At 37.0% G+C, this 20,251-nt stretch overlaps 1 protein-coding gene across 14 annotated transcripts in view; it reads right to left on the bottom strand.

Moving 5' to 3' along the window:
- Window positions 1-20,251, bottom strand: part of THRB (thyroid hormone receptor beta) — a 156,383-nt gene that overhangs the window by 18,312 nt on the left and 117,820 nt on the right. For 12 of the 14 annotated variants that reach the window (XM_058832711.1, XM_058832720.1, XM_058832718.1 and 9 more), the window contains one exon: window positions 1,418-1,518. In XM_058832711.1, coding sequence (XP_058688694.1) covers window positions 1,418-1,518 — 101 coding nt within the window. Of the gene's footprint in view, window positions 1-1,417; window positions 1,519-11,212; window positions 11,560-18,212; window positions 18,658-20,251 lie in introns of those variants that run through there. The other 2 variants (XM_058832706.1, XM_058832707.1) reach the window with 2 other exon arrangements.

Here is a 20,251-nt window from a genome sequence, read left to right on the forward strand (position 1 = left end):
CTTTTTGCAAATTGTTATCTCAGTTCCTTGTGCACATAAGCATTATTTTAAACTGTGCATCAGACAGAAGAACTGTATGTGAAGATAAAAGCAGATTTTTATGCTATGTCTCTAAAATAGCTGGTAGGCATAAAAAGAACTACTTGAGTTGAAGTAACAAAAACCTTAGCAGGAAAGCTGGCAAGAGATACAGCTGTTCAGCTGGGAGCTAAGCATTCTTCATAGTGCCACAGTGCTGCTTACTTTGCATTATATATAAATTAAGTTGCATCCATACATGTTATGTATTGTTATCATCTGGTATTCAGGATTCAATTGCGTAAGAATCACTTGCACAGCTCCACAGTCCTTTTTTAAAGATATATGTACTTTTTTCAGACATTGTATGTAAATATATGTATAAAACCATTATATATGTTACCATGAATCTGCTACACATAGGGTATTTAGGTCTCCGTGCATTTCATAAATATATCTTAGGACAATGATGTACAACCAAAGGAACTACTTCAACACAAGAGTTATTGTGATGAGGAGCTCTAAAGCCAATCCAAACCCAAAATCTCAGATCCAAATGTTCCAGACTTTGCAGATGAACAGAATGAGACTTTCGTGGCATAGACTCATGACATTAGTCCAAAACATGTGTGGTCCCATTTGTTTAGAAAAACAATATTTTTTTTTATTTTCTGCGAGAAAGAATAGCTTTCTTACAGAATCTCAAGCTATTCAGGCAAATTCATGGCAGGGAAATCATGTAAGATATGCCTTATTCTGTTACTCAATTTCTTTATTTACTTGCCCAAAGCAATCTCTTTTTAAATTTAATTTTGCATGTAGTCTTGGAGATGCATTTTAGGGCTGAAAGCACATTTCAATATGCTTAAGTTAAAGAAATAAAAATATTTTTGAAACTATTTTAATTGAGTGTCACTGTTTCCCAAATTGATGTATGTTACTTTAGTATGAACATGCGGACAGGATTTTGATTTTTGCTTCTTCACCAGGATAGTGAGAGGCACTGGAACACTGTTAATCACTACAGACTCTTCATGGCCATAAGCAGAATCTCAGCTATTGCATAAACAGCTTCAGTGGAGTAGCTGGGAACATGCTGATGTACTCTGGCTACAGAAACATTAAAAAATGGAAATTCAAAAGCTAACTGTTAAACAGCAACAACGACAATCTAAATTTCTTGTTTTCTTTTCAGAAGCTAACATGGCAAAAACCAGCTATATTCCTTATGCATATAAAGAACAGCAGCATGGCCAGATAGGGCTTATCATCAGTACTGGATGTTCTTATTAGCTTCTAATCTGTCTTTATTTGATTTGACAGCACAGTTCAGGAAGTCTGTATAATGGAGGAGCTGGAGAGCTATTTCTGATTCCCACTTTCCCACCGTGCCATTTACCTTGCAACCTTCGCAAGTGATGCAGCGATAATGATATCCGGTGGCTTTGTCCCCACATACTACACATAGCTCATCCTTGTCTAAGTAGCTGGGTATATACCCTGCAAAGAAAAAGAGGATGTGGCATGTAAACTCCATACAAAATTATATGATTTGATATAAAAAGATTGTATTAAAAACAACCACAGATCTTGTCTACCAGTGCCATACTTCTGAACTCACTGAATTTCCTGGATAAAAGTTTGTACTATGTTACAGAGTATTCATACTGTCTATAATATTTTATATTATAATTATAATATAAATTATATAAATTTGTATAATATAAATTATTATATAATGTATACATTTTATAACTTTATATTATAATTATAATATTTAATATTTACAGTCTATAATATTTTCTGTTCTTCAGACTGATTCAATGTCTACTGGTCAAGAGGGAAAAGTTGGAACATGATTTCTTCTGAGTGAAATACTGCTTCAGAAAATATTCATTACTTCAAAAGATTTCATGTAAAATAATAAAATAGCAGTGAAAGCATACAATATATTTCTGTTCTATATATCAGAAAAAAAACAGGTTTCAGCGTGACTTGGGGACTCAGCAGTAAGAAATATTTACTGACAGATGGTTTGTTTTAAAGCAGAGAGGTACTAGCAACATATAGTCCAAGCTGTATTGATCACACCTGACCTGGACACGTTCCTCAGAGTACTTAACATTGCCTGAATTTAAAGCAAAATATGTGGACATTCAAATATGTGTGTGTGTGTGTACATGTATGTTTTAGAATGAAATTTTCTCTTCTGAGAAAATTTTCTGGTGAAGTGGTTCACCAGATCCAGCCAGTGAAAATATTCCCACTGTGAAAAAAATTGGCAATGCTTGGTTATTTTCCCACAATGACATTTGTTTTGAAAACACAAACATATTTTCAATTTGAGCAAAAACCCAAAACAATTCTGATGGCAAGCAAAAAGTAATCGTAACTACAACTTTCAAACAGGGTAAAATACAAACCTTTCAAATCAATATTTCCATGACAAATAACTAAAGGGGTTAAGGTTCATAACTTTACCTTCTGAAAATATCTCGCTGTGAAGATAGAGATCTTAGATTCCCTTTGAGGAAAGTGCAACTATATGTATAACTGTGTAAGATTGTGGAGTGTAGTGGAGTGTAGTAAACAGAATCCCACAATGGCTGAGGCTGGAAGTCACTTTTGGAGGTCAACTGCTCCAACACCCCTGCTCAACACAGGTCCACCTAAAGCCAGCTGTCCAGGCCCATGCACAGACAGCTTTTGGGTATCTCCAGGGATGGAGACACTACAACCTTTCTGGGTAATCTGTGCAAGTGTTCTGCTTTGTCACCTAGTGAAAAGAAAATACTATTTTATTATTCTCAGAAGGAATTCCCTGTACTTCTATTTGTGCTCATTGCCTCTTGTTCTGTCACTGGGAACAGCGAGGAGTCTGGCCCTGTCTTCTACAGTATGGGGAATCAGCTGTTCACACACACTGATAGGCCCTCTTGAGCCTTCTCTGCTCCAAGCTGAAGAGTCCCAGCTTTCCCAGTTCCTCCTCATAGAAGAGATGCTTCATCATCTCTGTGGCCCTTTGCTGGGCTTACTCCAGGATGTGTGTGCCTTTATTCTATTGGGGAACCCAGAACTGGACCCAACACTGCAGATGTGTTTCACTAGATTGGAACAGAAGGGAAAGATCACATCCCTCAAGCTGCTAGTGATGACTTTCTTAAAGCAGACCAGATGCCGTTTATCTCCCTTGCTCCAAGGACACACTGCTGGCCTATATGCAACTTGCTGCCCACCAGGACCCCTCAAGTACTTCAGTGCAAAGCACTTTCCTGCCAGCTGGGCCTGCACTGCTGCATTTATTTCTCCTTCCATGGTGCAGAATTTGGCCTTTCCCTTTGATGGACTTCAAGAGATTCCTCTCATCCCATTTTTCTAGCCTTTATGGAGGCTGGTGAGTAAATCAGGAGAAAATAAAGAAGGCATAAAGTATTTGTATGGCCTAGTTTGAGTATAATTATGAGAACCTCAAATGATAGAAGAACACATATCCCTCTTCTCTGAAACAAGGAAGCAGTAGTGCTGTGAAGCCATTCATGGATACAGGCATGTCAGGTCTGCCAATATTCCTACTGACATCTGAAAGGACAGTGGGGGAACAATCTGAGATCTTAATGTTGTATCAAGCCAGTCTACCAGACAGCAAAAGACCAGTTATATTCAGGCTCCATTTCTCCATGATGAACAAGTTATGCTTGGATAGAGTAGTGGCCATGTGACATTGAGGGATGGGACACAGCAGGGTTTCAGCTCTAATTACATCACTGACTCCTAATAGACACTATGCCAGTGGGGGATTAGCAGAGGCTATTATCTCCATCCTGCCCCCACTCTGCTCACACCTGCCTCTGCAACACATACACAACACAAAGCTGACAGAGTGGGCAGAAGATGCAGCAAAGGGATACAGAATTTTCCCCTAAATTTATCATGAAGATCAATGGCTTCTTGTTATTGCTGGTAACTGGTATTCACGAAATAAAGCCTTTGCATAACATAAATAACATCCTCAAAAATTCAGTATCCCTGGTTAGCTTCCTCAAGAATTGCTTCTGAATTAAATGCCTTGATGTTTCATTAGTTATACAAGCTAGTTAGTGCTGTTTATGTAATGGCAGCTTGTTCTACTGGAGGAGCAGGAGGCCACTTGTCTAAACCGCTTCCTTAAATATATACAGTAGGTCATGCATGTGACCACTTCTGTCTACCTCCTTCCTGGAGTTTTGTGATTTTATCCAACACAATGACCAATTTCCAGTCTGGCAGAACATACAATCTCCTAGGGGCACTCCTAGTCAGAAATTAAAAATGGTGTCTTTACATTGACAATCTTATTGCATCAGATGCATTAAGTGCCACCCACCTAAACTACGCAAATATTATGTTCAGTACTTCTGCAGACTGAGTCCATATCACAAGGGAAGTACACACATGGAACTCTTCTAGTGATTGAACAGGAAACATGAATAGAAAAATCTTATTCCAAGAAATCACCGGCAACAAAAGTGTGCAATACACATATCTTTTCTATTACAGTTTTCTATATTTTTAACACTTCCAACAGCTAATGGGGTCAGAAGCAGCTAGACTGGGAAGATTGGACCTTCAGTAGTATTTTTAGCAGATATAATTCAGACAGACATCACTGCAAAAGGAGTAAGTGGATTTACATTCAGTTCTTACAAACCCTAATGTCCATTCCAAGTAATTTCTAGTAGTTGCAAATATCCTGTATGACCTCTGTATAAATTCAATACAATTTCATTTGAAAGACGTGCAGCTAAACAGACTCAGTACATTTTTTCTGCTTCTCAGAGTTAGAAACAGCATTAGCAGGAAAAAATTCAACACTGTGTTTCTAAACATGGTACCAACATGGAAGAAATTAATAGTGCAGTGGAGATTCTTGGGGAAGCCATGGATGGCAGCAGAGTTCCCAGTTGGATGTTTTGAGGAGGGGAAGAACAACAGACTTGTCTCACTCTGAAGCAAAGATAAAAATGCCTGTGTGGAAAAGCAGATGCTCTCTGGACAGAGTAACCTTGCTGCTCTCTTACTAAAGAAGAATGTCTGGTAAATCTCATGAGAACTTCAGGTAGGTGCCTATTTCAGGTGGTCATAATTTATCTTTTATTTCTTGGTCAAAATCTTTTAAGTAAATAGCTGAGAGGAGCCGTTCAAGAGCAACATCAACCTCACTGAATTGTACAAAAACAGCCAATATTGTCCCTTGCTGTTTTAAGTCTGTCTGCTGTATTCAGCATCCTCATGGATTGTCATTTGTTGCATCCCGTATGATCCTTCAAGTTTATTATCTGTCAAGAATGACCTAACATTGTTTATCGCAATGCCCACCTTGGATCTTTGTTCTGAGTGGACAATAATGGCGAATGACCTTGATCCACCATGTCTGGTGTTTCCCCTGTAGCCTAAAGTAACTCCTATGGTCCCCAGACTCCCACCTGCCAGTCTGCCTAATCTTACTGTCTTGGCAAGGCTAAGCACCCAGCAGGACCAGTTGCCCCTCTCTAGTATGCCATATAATCCATTATAGCCAATCTTGAGAGCGATTTAAATCACAACTGCAGCTTTGTAGAGGCATGGCAGAAAACAATTCCCTTCAACAGAAAAATGCACAATGCGTCTGCCCCAAGCAGCCATAAGGACGGAAGGAGATCTGCTAACCTATGCAGTCATCTGAGGTACTCCTCCATTAATACTGTATGTATGCACTCTTGAATTACCATTTGCAGGAATGATGCCTTAGAGCACCATATATGACCCTCCACAGTGTAATGGGATGGAGAGAGACATAGAAGACACTCAGTGGCTATTCCTCCATGCAACAAGGCAAAGAAAAACTATTTCAATTATAACAAACTCCAAAAAGTTGTAGTGTTTCTTTTTCCTCTGTACCTGGTACACAGTAACAACAGCAACACCTAAAAGCATATTTTGAGAAAAGCAAAAGAACCGATTTCAGTTTTGTTAAAGTATCATTGCGCATACTTTATATTTCCAGGTCTGTACAGATAATGAGATATTTGCCTAGGGAATTAAACCACACATTAAAAAAATTGTAAAACCAAATGGTATTTGACTACCAAACAGGGATATGAGTAACACCGATGCAAACAAATTATGCCTGTCTGCCAGATGTTCATTATTAGCTTGTTCCTAATCCAACACAGATTTATAGCTTGCAGGCAGAAAATGCCATTTTTTGCTATTGCAGGAGGACAGTTACATTTCAAGACCATTATTCAGTATTTAATTTTCACTACACACTGTCAGAGTCATGTATTAAATATATTTCCTGAAATCTTGCTTTCCCCCATCTGGTAGGGTTTGCATGACTAGAGACCACTCACGAAAATGAGGAGCTAGGATTTATCAGTAAGCTGGTATTCACTTACTAGACACTGCAGTACGAAAATGAAAAAGATTAAATTAATTACTACCTTGAGAATCCTCAACTATATAAAAACTGAAATGTAAATTTGTACTGCTGTTCTACTGCTTTCATAGTCACATTGAACTCTTTACTAATTATAAAAAATTACAAAGACTAGCCATACATCATCCTTGACATACTTGTGCAGAAAAAGCTTAAATGGAGTGTTTGCTGGTGAAAGCATAGAGCCAACAGAGAAAAAGCATACTCCATTCTTATTTGTGTTATTATCAACATTGATCTGAAAGGCTGGGCAGATACACTGATCCTTGTTTCCCACTTTCTTTAAATTACTCCCACTGAGAAAAATGGCTTACTTCTCCTTTGAACTTGGAAGCACTGAGAATGTTGCTGAGCAGATTCACACTTTTCTCGTTAGCTAATTGGCTTGCATGTCCTCAATTTTGATCTTTGTTGACATTCTTTGATTTATGAAGTTACTAAAATTTGGCAAAAGATTCTGCAAAGATCAAATCTAAAACATTTTATAGTCCCTTTTCTCTCAATGACTTTTCAGTTCATTTGCTGTGTTCCTTCAGCTGAGTCAGAAACCTCATCAACAACACTGCTTTTGCAGAGAATATGCTGAAAACATTTTAGCCCAAACTATGTTGTCACTTAAACTTCTGCGATCAGTACTGTACCTGCAGCCATTACCAACTACAGGTTGAGGTTGACTTTGAGGGTCAGATCATGCAATTTTCCCAGCCCCCAAATTATTTAAATGTTTTTAGAGACAATATCTTAGTATTGAAAGAAAGTTACTTGTTTAGAAATCTAAGCTTCACTGAACAAAGCAAAGTATAACCTACTTCACTTTCTCATCCTTCATCTGATTGTGGAAAGGTGATGAAAACACATTATTTCCATTGACTTTTGTTACGAAAGAAACATAACTCCAAATGCAAAATGATTTATGCAATGGATTATGCAATTTTTTCTTAGTGCTGTTTCCTTAGATGGGTGGTCAAGAGCAAAATGAGTATTTTTAAGCCTTGAATAATCGTTAACATACTGGGAGCTGCTCTGCTGCAAAGGCCAGGATGACAAATTCTCAGTGTTTCTGTAAATTGATTATATCCATACATATTCCCTGCATTGATGAAATGACATTTTGGCATAAGCTACACCTTACTTTTTCTTAGCTATTTAGAAAGTACCCTAATGTTCTCACACTGCTGAGAATTCAGTTTGAGCTAATTCAGTTGCATACTCTAGCACTCATACACTACATACTCTCAGCTGCACGTTGATTGCCTGAGAAAATATAAGGAGAAATAATTGTGGCAAATACAGTTATAAAAACAATAACAATAATAACAGCTTTCAAAGCCCCATTCTCCCACCATACCAAGAGCCCTTCATAACATGGCATTAACCTCACTGATATCTCACTGTATATCACAGTATCTCACAGGTATCTGGGAAGGAAGGTTAGCTGCAGGGATGAGAAGCCAGCTCTGTAGCTGGCTAAACAGCCTAAACTCAAGAAATCCCCCCTGCAAACCCTTGGCTTGGGGGGCAATCTCTGCCTACTGTTCTCTGCCCCACAGAATCTGAAGTTAAAGCCTAACCTCACAGACACCTGTGGACATCTTTCATTAACATCATCCAAGAAATTACCATGCAAAAGGGAGGTGAAAGCCAACTCTCATCCCAGTGTTAACTTGCAGACATTCCTCCCATGCTGTCCAAATGTCCAAAACACTGTGCAGACGCCAAGTGTGGGGACACTGAGGTTTCTGGACTTCTGTACATATTTCTTTTGTACCTTCCTAGCTGCATTATCTCTTCCCTGTCACTGGGTACTCCTCCTCACAGTATAGATGGTGTGAGGAGATCCAGGGACATTTTTGCCTCTGCTCAGCCTCTGCATCAGGGCAGGAGGGTACAGGCTCCCCCTGAGCATCACCCATCCAGCGGGCACTGCTGCAAGCTCACCATGACTGGCAGCACTGTATGAGGGGAAAAATATTCCAGTTTAAGTTCTCTGTGACACAACTGAGAATAGCACCTCGTTCTCACGACGATGAGCCCTGTTCTGCTTATCAGGTTTCACAGCATTATGCAGAAAACAAAGTGTATCTGGCTGCCTGTTTCCTAGGGCAGGATCAGGTCCAAAAGGGCTTCCTTAATAAAATAATAAGTTCTTGCACAAATGTTGTGCTGTCACCTTTTAACAGCGTACACCAGAGAACAAAAGGTAATGGAGCAACAAGTAGATGCAAAGCTAAACCCACACCTCCACCTCTTGATTTTCTGGACTAGTATTTTTTTCTTTAAAAGTTAATTCTTTCATCAGCATTTCTGACAGTCAGGAAATAATAGTTTTTAATATACTGTAATAACAGAAGCAGCTTTCTGGTATTTAGAATAACTGGCTATGCTTTATAAATGCTTATGTTTTTTCCCTTAGCTACACATTGGTCTTTGGTTGTTGTTTTTCAAGTAATTTTCTGAATTCTTTCAAAGTGACATAAAAATGGAGAAGTAATTAAATACCCTTTCACAAATTATAAGCCTTCCAACACATAAAATGTTGATTTTTTTTCTTTCCAGAGGGAAAACAAGACTTTAACCATTTAGTAACTAGCAAAAGTTCTCATAGGAAATGAGTCCATGTGCTACTGTAAAGTACAATCTGATTTGAAGAGCATATTATTGAGATTATGACAAATTTCAGGGGACTAACAAAAATACCAACTGCAACAATCAAGACTCCTCATGAACACCTGTTTAGGGACTTAATTTTGCTTTAATGGGCTATTACCAAGGCTTCTCTAACAAACTCACTCGCTCCCCCAATCAATTCTGGATCAATACAGACACACATGCCCTGTGAAAAGCCTTCTGTTCTTAGGACAGGATTAAAAGATTCGTTAGTTTTACGATAGCTTGCTTAAAAGATAGAAATTAAAAAAAAAAAAGAAAAAAAAAAAAGAAAAGAGAAGATGCACATGTTCCACACAGTTTAGATCTCTTCTGCTTAACAAACTCAACATTTGTGAAGGTTTGACAGAAGGGAAGCCACTTTTTATTGATTATCACAGTAATAAGGCTCTAAAGAATCCCAAAACACGTTGCTCAGTCTCTGTGAATGATCAATTAAAAGCCTGCTTGAGAGCCGGCATCCACGGAAATTCACCGCCATTTCTTAGGGAAACTGAGATGGTAGGAAACAAGGGCATATGAGCTGTTTTTAAAAACAACTCTGTAGTCTTTCAAACAAACAAGTTCAAAAACTTTACACAGGGCAGATGTCAGGTGTCTGAATACTGAAATAAAGCTCTGATCTAGGTGAACCAAGTATTATTCATAACCTTTAACATTATAAAAAATGTATTCCTTCAATGACTTTGCAACAGCAAGTCTTTATTTTTTCTAATTTAAGCCTGAGATAAACTTTTTCTTTACTCAAAAATAAGACACGGAAAAGTCTACAAAGGCTATGAATTCATTAATTAAAACCCAACAACAGATAAACAGCCTTAAAAGACATTTAAAATGTTGCACAACAGAAAAACATGCTTTATCCACAACTACATTTAGCCTACAATTTGATCATGTTGTTAGAGCTTGCAAGAAGGATTTAAAAAATCATTTTCTTTGTTATGAAATATGATGCTGTTCAATGTATAAAATTAAGACATTTTTCCATCAATCACAGAGGTTTGTTGCATCAAGGGTTAGTGAATATTTTCTGCCCAAAGGAAAATACTTGAGTTTTCCATGCAGTTAATAAAAATAAACAGTATACTTTTCACTACAAAGATACTTCAAAAGTACTAAATAGTGGTTTTTTTATCTCTATAGTTACATCAGATACATCTGGATTTCAGAAAACTGCATACAGAAAATCTGGTCTGATCAGAAAAGGACATTATTTTGCTATAACATACAGTTTATTTTTCTTCTTTAATAAAGCGATTTTAAAGAAGCACAGAGAATGTATACTTTGTATGCGTCAGTTTGGTTGCTGAGTTCAAAACAAACAACACTTAAAACATTTCCAAGTGTTTGCTAGTATTTGGGGCTCTTTTTAAGTCTCCTTTGATTACTTGAAAGCAAAAGAATAAATTCTAAAAACTGTCAATGATTTAACCCCTAGGGAGTAGACACTGCACTTGTCTCACAAACATATTGATTAGATCAACCTTTCGGATGCAAAGTCATCGTTCTTGCATAGATATATTCTTGAATTTTCAGTCTTTTTTGCTCTGCATAATCAGAAACTTGTGGTTTTCACTTAGAAGACAGTAACTCAAACACAATCATTTCCCGTACATATTTAGAGTCCTATTTTCAAAATCTTTCGCCTGAGTTGCTGAGCAAACAGAGTTCACATTTACTGAAAACACTGACTTACACAGTTTGTATGTAACCAGAAACATAGCTTTAAGATGCAGAATATATAATGACGACATTTCAGGAGAGAAACTTTCTTATCGAGCTCACTGGTGAATAGCAAAGGAACTTAATAGCCCAGGAAAGCAGAAAAAAAAGCAATATACTTGCAAATGTCTCTTATAGATTAAGAAAAAGTGCTTGGAAATCCTCATCGCTCACTGAAAACCTTACAATCACCTAGCAACCTATGTTACTGCTGCTTTCAATTTTGAACAGGCAGCCTTCACATTCAAAGATGCATCTGAGCCAACTGATGCAACTGTAAGTTTAAAGCAAAACAAAAACAAAAACAGAGATTATTTTTTTTTTGTTATTTAAATAAAATGCCCCTACCTTTCTTCTGAGAGTACGATGGCGATTGCACTTGAGAAAAAGTAGGTTTTTCTTCTGTGAAAAATTCAGGTTGGTTGTACTGATTCAGGGCCATGTCCATGTCAGAGTACTCGCTTTTAAACACGTTTCCAGGGTAACTACAGGTATAAGGCTGATTCACCGCCCAGGCCTGTTCCATATATATGTTGTTACTGTGCAGGACCTGAGCATCACAACTGCTGTAACCCTGATTATCTTCGATATATGTGCAATAATCAGTGGACTGCATGTAGCAATTGCTACCAGCAGCTGGGTGCACTTCATATATTTCTTGCATACAGTAGTTCATTTTGTTAGCCTATCTCAGCTTCTACTTTACGTACACACACACATGCATACACACGCAGGCATGCATACACATGGATCGGGAGAGGAGCAATGAATATACACCAACAAAGTCGACTGCAAAACAGCCCGTTTTACTTCGGAGCAGCACCTGATGTGCTAAAATCCTATTTATATTGGGACGGCTTGTGAACTCCCCTGCCAGTCAAACATATTGGGAAGCAGATTTATGACAGTCAAAGGTCTTAATCTGTGACTGTAAGTTAATTCCAAGGGAAGATGGCAGTCAGGTAGCAATGACCACCAGACAAAGAAGCGACATCCTGACAACCCTCCTGTTCCCCCGTTTGTCTGGAATAATCATTTTATAAACCATTTCCAGCCTTTTCCAATATGATTAGAAAACGATTACTAAGGCGAGGACACAGTTATGTCACTGTAGTTGTCAACTTAAGTGTGAAGAATTATAAAGACTGCTTAAGAACTCCCAGAGGGGATACGCTGAAAATCCTAAAATCAATAATCCTGTTTTTCAGCATTAAACCATAGAAAATCCAATAGTGCTGTGCTGATGACCCAAACAGAAGTCTAGTTTTACAAAATTTAGCAACTTAATCTGTCATCAGCTTTATTGATTTTGTTTTACAGAATTACATGCATGAATCTCCCCAGCCTTCCACACATACACAATCCTCCCCACTGCCTGGTAATGAATTTACGGGAAAGAGGCTTTTCTAAACTTCAGTGATTGCAAGAAGTAATTTCTATTGAGTTCAACAGGTGGGAAACTTCAAAATAATATAATCAGCAAAAAGAACACTGCTTAAATATTATCAGTAAGCTAATTGCTTTTCTATTCTGCTTTGTTATCTTTTCTGTTTCAGTAATGAAGTATTTTTAGAAGAGCTTTTTTCTGATAACAGAGTGAGAAAAGGAAGGAACATTTTTTGCTCATTTTGGCTCACCTAGGAACTATCAACATGACAATGTCACTGCAACAAAAACTGCATCATATTTTAATAGCTTAATGCACCCCAAATTTATATGTTTAAAACACCTTCTTTAATCGGTCATTATTTTTTTATCTAAACAAATATTTTACTTTTAACTTCTATTAACTGTTTGTTTTTTTTTTTAACTAGGAAAAACATGTTTCTTCTTTACAGCACAGCAAAACAGTAACAAAATATCCCTTTCTAATATCTGTTCTTGTTATTAGCGAGCTGAGTTACTACTGATTTGATGAGAGCTTCCTTATTTCACTTATTTTAAACTATAGGATTGCCAAAATGACCGTGTAACTTGGCCCTTTTTCTTCTAGGATCTTAAGTATTCATCTAACAATCTTGATGAACATACTCTTAAATAGTCCTCAAAAGTTCAATGCAATAGGTAAGAACTGGACATGACATGTTTGGATTTTTTTCCTATCTGATATTGCTAAATATTTCAGACTAATAAAACCAGCCAACAGAGAAATGTACCTTCCTACATACACTGTATCTAACCTATCTAAATAAGCAGTTAGTGCCTAATTAACTACCAAATCCAGGACAAGTCCTTCCAATGATCAGAAAAGTTAAAATTCATACTTGGAGTTCTTCTTCCCCCTCTAACTATAAAAGAAGCATCTTTAATGTGCATTTCTTATCAACTTGCTCATAAAATAATAATACATTTAGTAAGTCAAACTGAACTCTGTTGAGATCACTGCTATGGAAGTTAATGAAGTTGCCTCTAAAATTAACTTATTCTGCTAAAACTCTAATAATTTAAACATTTTATTTCATTAAGATCACAAACAGTTATTGAAATTCAACAAATAAAACCCTAATGAACCCTCATTAATTTACCATTGTCTAACTCAACAAATACCACTGTAAAATACAGCGTGAAAAAGCACACAATAAAAGTTAATATTCGTTTTAGTTCAGGCCCATCATCTAGATTTTACAAACAGTGAGTTTGTCTGCGGTAAAAAACATGTATCATGAAGGATCTGATTTTTCAATGATGGATGTTCAGCTCTTCATAAAAAATGCCTGTTTCATTCAAGAAATTCTACAACAGTTGTTTATACCGAGACCCCCAAACCATTCCCACTAAGGTGATGGGTTGGTAATACTGTGGTGTGTGTAACACATAGAGCTTGCTGAGTTTACTTCACACTTCCAATAAAACATTCCCAAGTACAGTGCCTGGTTACTCATTGACCATAGAAAGATCCTGAGTACCGCCAACAGGAATTTATGTAGAGCTCCCACAGAGGTGAGGCTGTGTTTTACAGGTTAGCAGAGCACAATATCTTGATACTTTTACACCACTCAGAAAAGCTTTGGAGAGCTGGACTTTAAATTCTTAGTGAGAATTTTTACCATGTGGATTTGCTTTGTCAGCAAAGTCAAAATTCCCATTAATCTTTTCTTCTCTTGATTTTTCCCCCCTCTGACTGGATTTATGTTTGTTTCTGAAAAACTAAACAGAATTGAAAAATCTTGTGTAGATAGAGTTGTTCCAGCCAGGAAGGCACCTGAGGAAATAGTATTTCAACATGGCACAGCCTGTGACTTTCTGTTCCAAAATAAATCCCTCAAACATTTCTTATTTTCTATTGCTGTATCAATAATGCTTAGAAATGTGTCACATGTACTATTTTTGTCAAGAGTTCCTTTAATACCACAAGGAAATGAAATTACATGAAACTGTGAAGGATGAGGAAAAAATTAAAAATGAATGTAAGACTTTTCCAACAAACAAACAAAAAAAAAATAGAAAAAAGATGAACACTGCCAGGGAATGTGGGTTCTTTACCTGTGATATGCTAATATTAAAGAGATTTATAGTTCTGCATATTGTTCCCTTGGAAACCAATCAGTTAAAACAATACTGCAAAGATTTTAAAAACTGAAATATTCCTAAAATATTTTCATTTTAATCTTTTAGGGTCCAATCCTGTAAGTTAATTTCATGTATGCCTTTGAATTAAATTGTCTGATGTAAGACAGTCAGACAGTGTCTATATCAAAAGTCTGAAAGTGGAGTAGAATTATATTAACAGTTTTTCTTTCTTTTGTATTCCAATTTGAATATTCGTGACTTTACATCATGTCATGTTGAGCTTTTGTTGCCTCCAGCAATTTAATATCACATTTTGAATTTTATTAGTTCACACATGTCAGATTATGTGAATACATGGAGGTTAATCACCATCAGAATAAACCCTTCAAGCAAACAGGCAAACAGGGATAAACCAGAAATTTTGATACTGTAACAGCAAAGGATCCAAAGCGTGAACCTTTCACATTCTAAGGTGTTAGTCCATTGCTCTAAAAAAGGCAGGTATTCCTTTTTGAACATGTGTCTGGAATGCCCCAGAGGTTTTTATATACTCACCCTGGTGTAAATCAGAAGTCTAGCGCAGTGATATTAACTAGGTAGGCAGAAATCAGGCCGAGAATGCCTGAAAGGGGGCTTCAGCAGAAGAGACCGCCTTACGCTACACCATTCAGCCCTTCATTAACTCCCTTTTTACAAATTATGACTAAGACTTTTAATTACAAACAATGAAATACCCCCATTAAGATGCACTTACTTCTCTAGTGACTTAGCTTGGTTACAAAACCCACCAAAATGAACCCACAGAAATGTTAAGGAAAGACAAAAATCCTGTGGATGACACTACAGCCTGGACACTACAGCCCAACCAACAGAGGTCCCTGAAAAAAAGAAGTCTAATGCAGTACAATTTAATCTGCTGCGGCATATTACCTGCAAGAGTCCTATTCTCCTGACTTTTTCCAAACTGTTCACCCCTGGTCTAGAGTCCTGGGTATCTCAACGCTGCAGACAGGGCCCCTGCACGCCGTTCTAAAAGATTCGGCAGTGTCGATACGTGGGAGGTATTGCAGAGCCTTCAAATCCGTAAGGGCAGAGTGCTACTTCTGAAGGACCAAATGGAAGGATCTTATGTTGGTTGCTGTTCAGACACTTCATGGATAAAGATGAATTAAAATACAGTATTTAGTAAAAAAATTTTGCACATTTAAATGTGTAGTTGCAAAGATTAAACAATCTGTTCTGAGCTCCTCACAGTTTTGTATGCCTGTATTATCAGTTCCTAGTTGTGTAAAACAAATTTTTACACATTACAAAATAACCGTTATATTTCCTATTTATAGATTTTATTGTTGCCTGAATTGTCTCAGCCACCTTTGATGGTTTTGGGAAAGAAAAACGAAATAGATCACTGCTTTCCTGAGCAAACACAAATCTGCACTTTCATAACATGGGCTACATTCCAGACTGATCTTCCCATATCATAAGGAAAATATACTGAAAACTGCTACAGCTTTTGAGCAGAACTACTAATGTGGCTATTACAACACACGTATATTGTCAAATACCACTATCTCAGTGCCCAAACAATGAGTTACCATCTCTCTTTAATATATGTATTTGCACCACCTTATTCATTCACCTTGCACACTCTTACCAAAGATGCAAAATGGTCTCTCAGAAGTAAGGCTGTGCAAACTCACTGTTAGAGATTAAGCTAAGAAAACCTAAAACATCAGAATCCAAAATAAAAACAAGCATTTACAAAAACAGAAAATTAACTCCTCATGGTGTTCATCTTATTTTGAAAACTCTACGTGTGACTAAATCACAAGGTACGTAGGATTATGGAATTCTAGCGCTGAAAAGTCACAACAGCATTTGACAGTTCCTGGAGTATGTCTCAGTGGAAGATATTATATCACAAAAATTGTCATTTTGTCTATGCTGCACTTATAGTAGCAGTTGAAGGAAAAAAAAGATAAATTTTTCTGACATAAAATGATTTCCTTTGGTTTGAAACAGATGCAGGAAAATTCAAACTAGTGGTACAAACCACAGGAAAATCTTAGACAATAGCACACCTCTTTTCTCTACATGTACCAAGTTAGCGATTTCTCTAAAACTGTTCCTCTCGCAAACCCCAGTGCACCTCGGTTATGATATGACACTAAATTTGTCTGTGACTCATAAAATGCCAGTATGATGTGCCTTTTATTGAAATACTTCAGACTCATTAGTCTGCTTGAATAACAAAGAATGTCATAGTTTATATTTAAATGTTCAGATTCACTACAATTCCAGTTATCCCTCAAAATATTTTCGACACCTTGAATAAATTTAGTAAAAAGAGAATGGAGCTTGCTCTTTTCTGATCAGGACTCCTCCAGGGTTTGTGCTTGCTTCTTCTCGCACATGGATATGTACTGACATGGATAGGTAGCACCCAGTCTCGTCAGAAAGCGTTTGCTGGTTGAGACATCGGCCAACAAATGCGCAAACAAAATTCTTGAATAGTTTTGACAACTTTTAAGATGGTCCCTGAACAAATATTACTAAGAGTAATTATAGACCTGTGACCCAGACAACCCAGTTTGTTAAGCCTCCTCATATATCATAATTGGAAGACCCTGTTAGCAGACATCAGCTAATTATAGAGCTTATCTCTTGAGAAAGTAATGGACAATACTTAAAACATGTACCTTTTCTGAGTCATTCCCTGCCTCAACTTCACATGAAAACATCAAGTTAAGAAGTTTCATTTGCTCAGAAATAAAACCAAGCAGAAAACAGGTTAATTTAGCTTGGCATAACATAATTAGCAGGCTCCTGGATAGGACTGTCTGGGTTTGGTAGCCTCCTGATAGCCCTTAGTAAGACGTTAAAGCGATCAACACCTGACATCTGTTAGCAAAGAGGCATTCTGAGGTAAAGCACAACTAAATCTAAAGAAATCAGGTACTTAGACCAGTTTAACTTTTTCATGAGGTGATATCCTGCCTGACACTGTAATCTCTCTTCCTGGAGTGACGCAAAACTTAAGTAAAAGAAAACAACTTGTAATCCCCACCTCCCAATATAATTATTTTTTAGGCAAAGAACAATAAAGAACTATTTATCCAAGTTTAAAGAGGAATAACTTAAGCACTTCATTTGTGTTAATACCTTAGTAACTGTGATTCTTAAAAGGAATTCCTTAAATGCTGTGCTGATGTGAACAAAACAACCTACCTCAGAGAAAATGGTTTATTCTCCTGAATAGTGAGGCAGAGAATATTCCTAACAAGAAGTCCCACTTGAGCGCTCTATACATGCACTTACTGAGGCTCTGGGTATGGTTAATAACAAGAAAGAAGGCAAACAACACAGTCACAGGTGAGAGCTGAACACCCTGGAAGTAGAAAAGAATACTTTCTTTTGTCTTTTCATTTTTAATATATCAAAGATATGCTGCATTAAAAAAAGGCCAGGTTCAGAAAAGATTTTTGATCAGCTTATAAAGATCATAATGAGAGGAACAAATGCTTTTTAAAAGCTCAAAAATAAGAGATATTATTTTCTATTAGGTATCACACAGAAAAGCCCAGTAAGTACTAATTGCATTGTCATAAGGGCTCTTCACAAAGCTATTAAATTTAATAGAAAACTAAAAACCACAATTACCACTGATGAAAAAAAAAAATTTAAAAAAGATTGGTAGCACGAAAACATCCCCACATAATAATGCTTTTACCAATGGCCAAACCCCTGACAGTAAACAAAGACATAACCTGGTTTTGCTTTGTCTTGTTTTTTTTCTAAATACAGCATTTTCTGTGCTCTGCATGACAATGTCAGTTACCTTTACACTTTTTTTCTTCTTTTTGGTATTCCTGGGCACTTGACATGATTTGAAAGTTTGCTTTTGTATGGCCTGGCTGTAAAATTGTACTAGTCCAAGTTGAAGCATGTAGACATTGCGGAAGCTGCTGTCCATTCCTCTGGATATCATAATTTTTGAAGTGTCTTTTCCTACAGAAACGATTTTCTGTGCCCACTACATTCCATTTCTGATTTCTGTCAGGAAGGTGAATCAGTCTGTCCCACAACAGGAGGCCACGTCCTGGATGTTTGGCAAATACTGCAGGGCTACGAACTGTAGGCTTTGCCAAAATCTTGCTCAGGTGTGGAGTTTTGGAATGCAAGTGGTTCCCCAGCTCTCTTGATGCTGTGGTATTCTCGCGCATCTCCACTGGACTGCACTGATACGATGCAGAACCTTTCAGCCATGCCCATTCAGCCACCATAGTTCCCCTTCGGTAAAAGTGAATATAAAATTTTCCTGTCTGAGAATCCTGAAAAAGCAGGCAGATCTATATGGACAGGCTAACACTAGATGTAACTTTCACAACATCGCAACTACAACGTGGGCCCCAGGGCAAGTTACCACAATTTATTGCCTTGCTCATATGATCATTTGAGGTCTTGTAGGTCGAGGCTGGTCGTGAACAATTTTCAGATACTTAAAACACAAAACATCAAGGATTCAGCCTTGTTTGACTTTGCTCTTATCGTAGGCTGACCTGAGGGACACTCTGTTACCTAAGTGTGACATTCTTATGTGGGCATGCTTAGCAGTTCCGCTTTTGCTACCTACTGCCTTTCTCTGCCTCTGGTCACAGTGGAGTATCAGAGATGCTAATTTTATCACAGGAGCACGGACACTTGGCTCCAGTGTGGATAATGAACACTACCAAAGCTGCATGATTTTATCTAATTGGTCATTGCTTATTCTTTGGTATAGAAGAAACTGAGATACCACTAGCTGACAAATTTGTAAAACTAACACAGCCCAATTTTTGTTTCTGGGCAGCAAAACTAAGTCAGTAGAAATTATCCATTAAAGATCATATTTTGTATTGAAATAAATTATTTTATTTTGTATTATATGTAACAAAATTCAAATACAAAACAGCTGTTTAACTTCTATAAAGAAAATAGCAAATTCCAGACATTTGTTGAAAGATATCCACAGTAGTTTTAATCATAGTAAGATTCTGCTGTTCTAATCAACCTAAGAATTTTACATACATTTCACTCAGTAAAGTAACATATTAGTAAGTAGGTGCATATTAAGTCATTAATTTCCAAAAAAAAAAAAGGATTCAAAGTAAATTTGGATTTCAGTTACCAGATCTATCATAATATTGCTGTTTCTGAATCCTTTGTCTTAGGATTTCTCTTAAGTGGAATATTGTTAGTACAGGATAAATTCAGAAAACTTAATCATGGTTAGTTTAAAATACTGTTATCCTATGTTAATTCCTGCATGTATAGGATATATATATATGTTATTTAATTTTAGATGTAAACACCTTTTTTCTGCTAGGAATACAAGCTCACCTGACATTGGAAGCTACAATTCCATTTCTTCTACTCTGTTTCAGCTGGACATGAATAACAAAAAATTTGAGAAAGTACCTGGCATCATGGACTTCAATGTAAAGGGCGGGTAAGTTACCTACATAATTTGCCCATACTACTTCCTTCTAGTTTTATAGATCTGCTTTTAGTTCAGACTTGATTTTCTAAGTAAAATTAAAAACTAATTCTAAATGCAGGTAACATGGCAAGAGAATATCACCTGTAGGAGGATAATCAGTTTAAAATAGAATACTGAAAGTAACCCAGAAGTACGAGGCAATTTTAAAAAATATATAAAAGAACAGAATAAAAAACTTTTGTTCATAATTTGAACACTGATATTCTCTTGACTTCACAAACTTAAGCTCAGAGGGAGAGATAGGATTTCTTTGGTAAGACCCTCTGGGAACTGAGAACTTCCCTCTAAGATCTGAACTTAGATAACTCATTTTTTGTGGCACGAAGGGGAACTATGCA

Source organism: Poecile atricapillus, chromosome 2 (assembly GCF_030490865.1).
Source record: "Poecile atricapillus isolate bPoeAtr1 chromosome 2, bPoeAtr1.hap1, whole genome shotgun sequence".
Taxonomy (NCBI): Eukaryota; Metazoa; Chordata; class Aves; order Passeriformes; family Paridae; genus Poecile; species Poecile atricapillus.